The sequence below is a fragment of the Neofelis nebulosa genome, chromosome 3 (assembly GCF_028018385.1).
Source record: "Neofelis nebulosa isolate mNeoNeb1 chromosome 3, mNeoNeb1.pri, whole genome shotgun sequence".
Taxonomy (NCBI): domain Eukaryota; kingdom Metazoa; phylum Chordata; class Mammalia; order Carnivora; family Felidae; genus Neofelis; species Neofelis nebulosa.
Window position 1 is genome coordinate 202,981,261 of NC_080784.1, and position 10,698 is coordinate 202,991,958.

General features: G+C 51.3%; 1 protein-coding gene across 2 annotated transcripts in view; it reads left to right on the plus strand.

The window, feature by feature from the left end:
- LOC131507873 (uncharacterized protein KIAA0232) overlaps positions 1-10,698 on the plus strand; it is a 214,510-nt gene that overhangs the window by 56,933 nt on the left and 146,879 nt on the right. The window contains exons 4-6 of one of the 2 annotated variants that reach the window (XM_058723162.1): positions 8,787-8,853; positions 10,054-10,135; positions 10,255-10,359. In XM_058723162.1, coding sequence (XP_058579145.1) covers positions 8,787-8,853; positions 10,054-10,135; positions 10,255-10,359 — 254 coding nt within the window. The remainder of the gene's footprint in view (positions 1-8,786; positions 8,854-10,053; positions 10,136-10,254; positions 10,360-10,698) is intronic. The other variant, XM_058723163.1, reaches the window with a different exon arrangement.

Consider the following 10,698-nt stretch of genomic DNA (forward strand, 5'->3'; position numbering starts at 1 on the left):
AGCCACTGCCAGCTGATCGGAAGCAAAAGCCGCTAGACAGTTCACAGTCGGACGAAAATGCTTGTGCTGTAACCGCGAGGGTAACCTGAGTGCTGCTGTCGTTCTGTTGGGTAGGCCGGTAGAGGTGAGGTTAAGCGTCACCTGGGAGAGGAGTTCTTTTCTCGTGACTTCCACGTGTGCCTGTGTGACGATTACAGGTACGGCGTTAGTCGTTGCTGTGAAAGCAGCCGTAGCGTCAGACTCCAGTGCGTCATGGTTGCCGTGGAGAGGCTGACTTCCCGGACTGTGCTTCTCCATGCTCGTGATGGGACTCTGTGTCTCCTTCCACTTTGTCCCTGCGACAAGTTGTGCCCCACATCACAGCTTTGACCTGCTTACCTCAAGGTTTTGTCACGGAGGCATCGCCGAAACAGCACGAAACACAGTTATGTCAAACTTAACTGTACACGTTGTTAAAATTCGGCAAAGAATTTGGGCGGTTGGTGAGTGTTTATTCCTCCAGGAGATCATGACCCTCACGGGCCTTGCTGTTTGTTAGGTTCTGCTGAAACTGCCTCTGCCAGTTCCCTTTGCTTGCACGTGCAAATAACACGCAGTTCTCTGGCCATCCATTTTCTTTTTTTTTTTTTTGAATGTCTATTTTTGAGAGAGTGTGTGTGAGCAGGGAGGGGCAGACAGGAGGGGAGAAAGAGAGGATCCCAAGCAGGCTCTGTGCTGTCGGCACGGAGCCCGACGCGGGGCTTGAACCCACAAACCGTGACATGAGCTGAGCCGAAACCTAGAGTCGGACGCTCAACCGACTGAATCCCCGCCCCCCCCCCCCCCCACCTTCCCCCAGCCCTTGGCCGTTCATTTTCTGTAGCACGTTTTGCACCTGCTGTGGCTGCAGTTGTAACAGGGCCCGTAATGGGGCTGGTGCAGCTCACACGTCCCCCAAATGTGCTTTTATGAAGTGACGCTTTCCTGAGCTCTCTGTCTCTGTTGTCAGTGGACGTGGCATGTGCCTGAGGTTGAATATATCCAGATCCCTTGCCCCGTTTTAAAACACATAAAAGAGCAGTGAGGTTTGTCAGCTATCGTTGTTTACAATCCTCAAGTTTAGTTGGCTCTGCCTTCTCTGTCCCCAGAGTTAAGGCTTTTTATATTGTTTTAGTTTTGTTTTCATAAGAAGTAGTTCTATTTCTGCTTGTTTTAATGGAGCTTCTGAAAACTGCACTAAAGGTGGTAGTTCGCCGTGCATTTGGGGGCGTCCTTGGAAGATGAGGAGCTCTGCACCCGGCCGTGGGGGGGGCCGTAAGTGAGGCTCAGAGGCAGCATAGCTTTACGTTTTGGGTGTCGCCCTGCCCCGCCCACCCCATCGAAGAGCCTCGCAGAGGACTGACGCCCCGGCTACAGCGGGGCCCTTTTTCAGTTGCTCGTTTTCTCACACTGACCGAAATCCTCCAGTAAGAGTAATCCTCCATCGTAGTATTTGCCTATGTGTTGTGCGTAGGCTGTGCCGGGTTGGATAGGCAAGATACAAAAACCATGTTACATGTTTCCTGGCAGTCTGCGGTTAAAGTTAATTTTGACGATGTATTTGCACACTGACTTCTGAACTTAACTCGTTCTGGATAATAAAACAGGGATCGGAACAATGGTAACTAACATTTTTGGAGCACTTAAAACGTATGAGATTCTGAGCTATGCAAGAGGTGAGGCTGTGCTCCCCCTATAGGCCAGACCCCTGAGAAGCCCGTGGCTAAAGCTGAGAAGGCTCAAGGTGGCTGTGCGGTCACAGCCAGCCCTGCCGAAGAAGCCTTGGCCTTATCTCCTCAGTCTAGGTGGAGGGAGGGGCATTCAGGGGCACCCGGAGGCCGTTGGGAGGGTTTTGGCTCTTCCTCGGGGAGGTGGCAGAGGGCTGGAGGGTCTGGAGCAGAGGCTAGTGTAACCTGACTTTGACACTGATAGGGCCCCATGGGCCGCTGGGCTGGGGGTGGTGGGGGGGGGCAGGGGAAGACTCTGAGAAAGCAGTGGTCTGGAAGGTAGAGGACCGTGAGCGCTAGTTGGATTCTAGATATATTTTGAAGGTAGAGCTGATGGCCCCATTTGGAGTGGAGAAGAGGGAGGAACCCAGCGAGGGATAGCCAAGGTTTCTGGTCTGAGCAGCTGCAAGAATGGAATTTTCATGTCTGAGGAAAGGAAATCAGGGAAGAAACACTAATCCGTGGGTGGGTGGGTGGGTGAGGGTGTGAATAGAGCTTTGAATGTGAGCTCCCAGGGAGAGGGCCAAGTGGAGACTCCGGAAGGCGGCCGGGTGGTTCTGGAGGAGGCCGGACAATAGACTGTTGGCTTGTGTGTGTATCTCGCCCAGACGTGGCACGCTCCTGTCTCTGGGGCCAGGTGGGAAGTTGCATAAGGAAGACAGTAAGGTGCGGTGAGGCCTGTGGGGCACCGGCCCAGCCCCGCACTAGCTGGTTGCGGCCATGGCAGATGTGGTCCTGATGGGGCCAGAACTTCTGGGCTCGCTTTAGGAAAGGTGGGAAATTGTGGTTTCTGCAGGAAATTCCTGACTTTTAAATGTCAAGAAGTAAGGGTAGGAGAAAGGCAAGAAAGGGGGAACAGCTGCTATAAAATCTGCGGCTGAGGGGAGTGAGAGGGCAAAACAGGCATGTGAGGTGCTGTGGCGTGGGACGTAAAAAGGACCGAGTGCGCGAGGGTGCAGAGGCAGACGGGGGAAGGTACAGAGAATACGGAGCATTGAATAGCCGTGTGCCTGGCTTCAGAAGTAAGTTCTTACAAGCAAAGCCCCCCCTCCCCCCGCTGCGCTCTTTCCCGATGGCGCGTTAGTCCGTCTCTCTCAGGTGCTCCCGCTGTCCTGAACGTGGACTTGTCCTTCCCGTGCATATCTGTATACTTTCACTAAACACTGCTTCGGGAGCACACCAGTGGGAGACTTTCACATGTTAACTTTATGTGAGCGGAACCACTCTGCACATATTTTGCAACTTCTTTTAGTCAACATTTTTGGAGTTTTATCTGTGTTTGATAATGCGATTAACTCCTTTTCACCGCTAAACAGTTGCCCATTGTAAGACCATATAGCTGTTTATTCTTCTGGCAACGGACCTTTCGATTCTGTCCCATTTTTGACGGTTAATAAAGAGTACAGTAGGGAGCACTCTGTACACATGTCCTCCTGCACACGCAGGGCTTTTCTAGAGGCCGTCCGGGGAGCACTCTGTACACGTGTCCTTGTGCACACGCAAGGCTTGTCCGGGGAGCACTCTGCATACGTGTGCCCTCATGCGCACACAGGGCTTTTCTAGAGGTCGTCCGGAGAGCAGTCTGCATGCACATCCTTGTGCACACAGGGATTTTCTGGATGTCAGAAAAGCTGGATTAGAGTCAGGGTGTTTTAACTGTTTTACCATCACGGGCTTTTATTTGGTGAAAGCTACGGGACTAACCAGAAAGATACACTAACCTGTTGTTACGTGCATTCTTTCCTTATGTGCCCACTCTTGGCTTCTTTAAGAGATCGTGCTTTCTAGATTAAAAATAACTGTTAAATTCTGTGTTGAGGAACTGGGCTACTCTTGTTAATTGAACCGTGAGGTGTGAGGAATAGCGTATCCGAACATTTGACCCAGAGCCCAACAAGCCTCTGTGCCTGAATCTCCTTCAGGAAGTCTAGTTGCTACCGGAGGAGTGTGGGTGTCTGAAGGGAAAAGAAACTGCCGTTTCCAAAGTAAAGTAAGCAACAGAACATTTTGCTACACACGGGGTCTGCCTAAGCAAACGAGGTGTGGCGATGGAACAGGAGGGCTGAAGAGCTTTGCTCCAGCTGAAGCGTTCTTTCTTCGTAGACAGTGAGATGGGGGCCCAGAGAAGTCCAATGACTTGTCTGGCGTTGACACGGGACGGCGCGCCTGACGCACCCGGATCACGCACTCCTGGCGTCCCATTGCCCCGCTAAAGATGATACAGAGCACAGTGAACTTCTTTCTAAGGCTTGATTAATCTGTTTGATCGTTACTTACAACAGAGGCTGACATCCTCTACTTTCTGTGACAAATAACTGTCTTTTGCCCATCGTTCTAAGAAGATGTAGATCTTGTCCTCCCTGGCACGTGACGGGTATGTGACGATATTTATCCAGTGGCTGTCTCTCTTCTCTCACATCGTATTCTAGAAGAGCAGATGGACGTGAGAGCTGGAGGCAGCCAGCGGGTAGATTTTTGTAGCTCTTCCTGTGGTCGAGGGCGGGGATCACGGCCCTCATGCAGGTGCCGTGGCAGAAACAGCTTTTCATTTGTTTGGGTTTTTAATGTTTTTCAAATCTTCGGCCGTAGGCCAGGGATGTTTGTTCCGCACAGCCCACGCCTCACCCACCACTTCCTGTTGTGCTGTGCCCGACCGCCTCACCTGTTCCTCTAACTTCCCTGGCTGCCAGAGGCGTGAGCTCGTGAACGCTGGTGTGCATTCTCCCTTGTCTCCCCTGGTGCTCTTTTGTTTACTGGCTTAACGTTAACTTAGTTCTAAATTTTAAAAAGGTTTTTCAAATGAAAGCGGTCCTTCACAGTGAATCGTCACCAGTAATCCTGCCTCGGTATCTAGTTGGGTTTCCTCCCACGAATCTTCCAACTCTGCTTTAGAAATTAAAACCTGAGATCTGAAAAATTGTAAAAGAGCTCCGTGCCCATGCAGGGTGGGTCTGAGCGGAGGAGCGTCGGGCCGTCTGTACCTGGGTTGCTTCCGCATGACAAAATACCCCACAGCTGGGTGACTTACACTAGCCGTCTGGCTTCCTCCCAGTCGTGTGGGTACGCCAGGGCTCAGCTGGGAGGTTCTTCCGTGGCTGGTCTTGTGTGGGGTCTCACACTGCTGCAGTCCAGTGGCCCTGGGACCGGAAGATCCAGGCTGCTCTCCTCGCTTGTCTGGCCTCTCGGCGGGGAGGCTGGCTGTGACGGCCACACGGCCAGCGTAGGTCTGTACATGCAGGGGGCCCAGGAGTTAGCATTCCAAGAGGGTAGGGGTGGGGGGCCCCGGCTGGCGCCCCACCGTGGGTGGGGCTGGCGCTGCGTGCCTGCAGACACGGTTCCTGCGGGCACAGAGTGCTACACTTTTCCATCCTGGTGGGGATGGAGGCAGGCGGGGACACCGGGCTCCCGGGAGGGAGGGTGTGAGATACCTTAATGGAGACGCAGGAGTGAATGAAAGCCGGCGAATTGTCCGAATCGCCGTCCAGCTGCCGCAGCCTTGAGGATGAGGAAGAGACGTTCAGGGGACTGGATGACCTCCTCACGTTCTGAATGTGATAGCACAAGGGTTGGAAGGTGGAGCGGAGGAAATCCCCCGCGGAATTTTCCACACCATTTTCCGGGTGTGGAAAGCGAGTCTGTGGTGGGTGAACGATTTAGGGAGCGTCCCGGGGCGAGCCCTGGGATGGTGTTCAAACCCAGACCTGTTTTGACTCTCACATCACTGTGAGCGGACCCGGCAGCTCGAGGTCCCCGAGTGTCATATTGGTTAGTGACCGCAGGCCTGGGGTGGGAGTGTCTGGCCAGCAGTTAGGAAATTCCCAGTTCAAACCATCTGTCCATAAAAGGTGAACCTTTGAGTTGGTTAGAATGGCGACAGAAACCTCTGGATGTGGAGAGGAGAGAGAACGGGGTGGGGGAGTGTGTGCGGTTGACTGTGTTTCCTTTATGTTGGTGATGAGGAGGATGGCTGGCGTGGAGAGGGCGGAGACGTCCTGAAGATGGGAACCAATGAGAGAATTTGCCGGAAGCAGCGGGACAGTAGCTGCGGAGTCTGACCGAGGCTGGGTCTCCATGGAAAGCCCGGGCCTTTAGCTTTACCCCGAGCTTCTGTGAGAGGGCGTGGCCATGTGGGGGCCCCCTGCCCGGGCAGAATCCAGAGGACTTGGGGTTCTCTGGGTCAGGTTAATTATCTTTCTTACTCCTCCAACCTCAAACTCCAATCAGAGCAAAATTTATTTATTTATTAATGTTTATTTATTTTTGAGAGAGCACAAGCAGGGGAGGGACGGAGAGAGAGAGGGAGACGCAGAATCGGAAGGAGGCTCTAGGCTGCGAACTGTCAGCACAGAGCCCGATGCGGGGCTCAGACTCATGCATCGTGAGATCACCATCTGAGCCGAAGTTGGACAGTTAACCTACTGAGCCACCCAGGTGCCCCCAGAGCAGAATTTAAAGGCATTTTAGAAATTGGGAATTCAATAGGGAGATTCTGGATAATGAAAAACATCAACAAAATCTAGAAGTGGCATCGACGTTTAGATGACTGATGTGACGGGCATTCCGATGGGGCCTCACGTGTACGTCATCCTCGTTGGGCCTCGAGCCTCTTGAGGGGGAAAGTGTGGTCTCAGGGTCACAGGTAAAGCAGCACATGGGCCCTGCTGCCCGGTGCACGTGTGGCGGGGTGCGAATTCAGACCCAGGCCGGTGGGACGTGGGAGCCCGTTTCTTAGAAGTAGGCGTTACTACAGTGTAAACCCCCGGAGGACAGGGTCCTGCCTGTCCGTGGGTCACGCCCAGCCCAGGTGTGCTCACGACCGACCCTGCTCGTGACCGTTGGCTGAGCCAGTGATAAAGCAGTGAATGGTCGTGCATTCAGAAACTTGCCAGTCCCCACGTGGGCATCACCAGTTTCCAGATTTGGAGTTCCGGTACTTGAATTTTAGCTGCTCTCCCTGTGCGGGGGGGCCTTTTCAAACACGCTCCTGGGATCCTGGGCCATCCCCGTAGGCAGTGCAGTTAGGAACAGCAGTGTGTGAGCTCGGTGGGAACGGTGGCATCTTGGGCACCTACAGCGTGTTCTCCCTTACAGCCGTCACTAAAACCGGTCTCGTTTACTTTATTTCTTCGGACACCACAGGCTCTCAAGTACCCTTGAGTGCCCTCGTGGACGTGGTGTACTCGTAAAACATCTAACAGCTTACATCAGAATTGGGAAAGTACGCAGAATTTCTCGCCACCGGCTCCAGGTGAACGCTGAACAGTACCCGCCGGGAGACGACCGGGGACGAGGCTGCTTTTGGTGGCCCTTTCTGTTCCTCAGTTTTCAGGCCTAGCCCAGCGATCTGATGATTATTTTTCACCTAAGTAGGATGCTGCAGTAGTCGGGGAAAGAGGACAGAGCCTGGGGGGTGGAGCGTGCTCGTAGCCGCGTTCGGGAGTAAGCTCCCCGTTTCGTTGCCACGTGGCTAGGAGAGCAGATGCGTATACTTCAAGCTGCCTTGCTGTCCAGAGCGAGTAAACTTCACAGATGTGTGGAGGTAATTTCCAAAACAAAGCATAAAAAAGAAATACCGTGTAGTCACTAGTGAGGACGATCGCTCCGTGTAGAATATTAAATGGCCGGCCGTCGCGGGGACCTGAGTGAAGTTGAATGGTGATCCCGAGAGGCTCGGCCCTCGGCACTGGAGACTGGCGCTAGGTTTAGAAACACAGTGACATAGGCTCGCTGTAGAGAACAGCGTGCAGCGAGCAGCGGGTCAGCTGACACCGGTGTTAGGTTCGTGGTCTGGAGGAAATGGACTAAAACGGCCATATTCATCACACCTTGAACGTTATGGTAAGCAGAGTCTTCCTGATGGAATTAGGTGGTCAGAGCAGTGTTTGTGACTAACATTTGCCACGGGTCTTAGGGGTGTTTTTAAGGGAGGGACAGCCCTTCTGTGGCCCATTGCCTGTCGCCCTCTGTCCTGCGTCCCTACTAAAAGCTGTGATATGTCCGGGATAGAGTGTAACTGGCAGCGTCTACAATTAACCATTTTCACTGCGCCGTTTCCTGCTGTTCAGACTGGAACTGTGTGGTTTCTTGTTTAGGATGTCTGTAATACTTGTGCTGAGTCATTTTGAGTTCAGTGAATGGGGAACAGTTCTATTTTTAGCCCCTCAAGGCCCCATGAGGGCGGCGGGTGGAGCGGAATCCTGTGCACCTGTCCGGATCGCGCCCACCGGAGAGAGACTCCGTTCCGGTTTAAATAGGACCTCCGACCACTGAGTAAAGGTCCTCGGAAATTCCTCTTCCCTTTTCGTACTCTCTGAAGGACTTTTCTTTCTTCCTGTGAGAAATAGAAAAACTTTCAAGTTTCAGAGTCTTCGTAGCAAACGATTATTTGTTTGTGGTGTTTCCAGCATCTATCCCTCCGGGAGCTTTGGCTCTTCTTGTCACCCTCCCAGTTTCAGGCTCTTCTGTGCCCTGCTTGTGACCTTTAAGAGAAGACAAAGCTTTCACACTCGCTCAGGGCCGTGGCTCTGAGTGCTTTCTTGTTTCAGTGGTCAGTGTTCACTGGAGAAAAGAACACAATTGCTTTGTTTTCTCTAGACCATGAGCTCCCAGAGGAGCTGCACGCGATGTTTGTGACTTTTCCCCCCCTCTTTGTACTGAGTCCGGTACAAGATTTCCTCACGCAGATATCGAATATTGTTTTTGATGGTGACCGTTGGCCGTACGATGAGTGTTTAGGTCCGTAGGCTGCACCGTGGGTGACATGCCATACCCCTGGGAAGACCAGCCATTCTGGGCGGTACATTCATACTTTCACATTTTATCAGCAGGTGCCGTTGAGTACACTTTACTAGTAAAATATGTGTACTAAATTGGATCAGCAAACCTGTAGCTTTTCAACTCTTGTGTTGTTTACGTATTGATAACGCATTTCATTTGGAACGTGGAAGATTTGTAAGACCTTTATGTTAAAGCAAGGGTGTACAGATACCTGATTTTTTATATACCTGGCAGTAAACTAATGTGTGTTTTGTTCTCACGCAGAGCTCTGGTATCGAGACTCTGGTGGAGGAGCTCTGCTCCAGACTGAAAGACCTGCAGAGTAAGCAAGGTGAGCGTAGCCCCTGGAGGGCCTGCACGCAGTAGGCTGTTTGCGTCCTGCACACAGTAGGCCATTCGCACCAGGGCCGCGGGCACCAAGGGAGATGGTTGAGGACACCCTAGGATCGGCCAGAGACAGACAAGAAGAGGAAAGTCTTTGTGTTCATTGTGTCTCCATGGCAGCATCATGCTGTGTCTTCAGCTCTTAGTGGCTTCTGGGTCACCCTTAGCGGTCCCTTGTCGATAGGTCCCTGCTCTCAGAGGAGTCACTTAATCCACGGGCGCCCTCACGATGGGGGGGGATGTTTGGTGTCATGTTCACATCAAAACCCAGGGATCGGGATCGGGAGCGATATTTCCTCCTTCCCGTCCTTGTCCCCCGTGAATATCTGCCCGTTGACATCAAGGCCTCCGAGGGTGTTGACACTGATTATTTCAGATTTGACAGGAATTTCTGCCTTGACTCTTGGAGGTTTTTTGGAAGGGCAGTCTTTGAAGCTCGTTAAAGTCTTTTCGACTCGTGAATCCTCACGGCTTCTTGGGCCAACTTTTCTGCAAGCCCTTGGAGTGAAAGCTATGTGTTAAAGTTAAGGGTCTTTGTTTTTCTTGCCCTCTTCATGGCCATTTTGCTGCCCAGTGACCCTTGAGCCTTCCTTCTAAGGGCACAGTTTATTTCTTTTTAACCTAAGGCAGTAGGTACCATGAGCTAAGCTGAGAGTATAGCCCTTTGCTTCAGTTTTATTGAAACACAGCCCTTGCTCAGAGATGTTGTAAGAGAGCTGATCGTAATGGATTTTCTTAACAGATTCGTATCGGTTGAGAGGAGTCAGTACAAAGTCCATGAGTGGGGAATTGAGCGAGAAAATAATTTCTGGAATTAAACAGGTGGTCTCTCTCCTTCTGCTGTAATTAATAGGGGATGTCAGTCTGTCAGTCAGGTGCCTCTAGAGCCCTCTGTCAGTGATGAGGCGAACAGCTCTCACCCCTCAGCTCCCCATCAGTATGGTGAAGCTAGAGAATTCCCTCTGGTGCTGTGAAGAAGTAGATCTTTATTGAATAAGAAGACAAATTGGGTATAGAGTTCTTTTCAAGCCACTAAGCCTATATGATTTCCGACTAAAGTTCCTTGAGAAACTTAAAAAAAAAAAAAAAAGGATCATTTGTTAACTAGATACAAGACCAATCTTTCTGAATTTTTGTTTCATAACAGAAGAGAAGATTCACAAAAAGTTAGAGGGGTCTCCCTCTCCAGAGGCAGAATTATCCCCTACAGCAAAGGATCAAGTGGAAATGTATGTAAGATTGTATTCATTAACAAAATGTGCATGGTTAAAAATCCGACTAATAACTGCTGTGTGCTTTACTGGTTTTGTTCGTTGCCTTGTATTCAGTCTCCCATTTTATAATCCAGGAAACATGTGTTGAGCACTTCTTGTGTGCGTGACACTGAGGATTCAGAGGTGAATGAGACGGTCCTGTCCTTGTCATATGTACTGAATCAGGATTTGGGAACTGGGTGAGCGAATGAAACACGGTTGTTACTGACTGTCCACCCAGTGTGCTGTCACACCAGTCCCCGGAGACGGCTGTAAGAAAGTGGGCTCGCCCTTGTTCCGCACGCAGGGAAAGCGGGGTTCCACTGCTGCGTACAAAGAAGTGTGGGCAAGTCATTGACCTTGTCAAGCTTGTTTCCTGAAGGTGCTCTGAGTCCTTTGTTTGTAGATGGCTGGTAAAGTCAGCTGCTTTATAAGCAGAACTTGCTTATTGTACAATTTATTTGAATCTTACGAACTTCTAGAACTTCAGGTGAAAATAGCTTTTATTGGTTGATGTGGACAGGTGCTTGCTGTCCAGT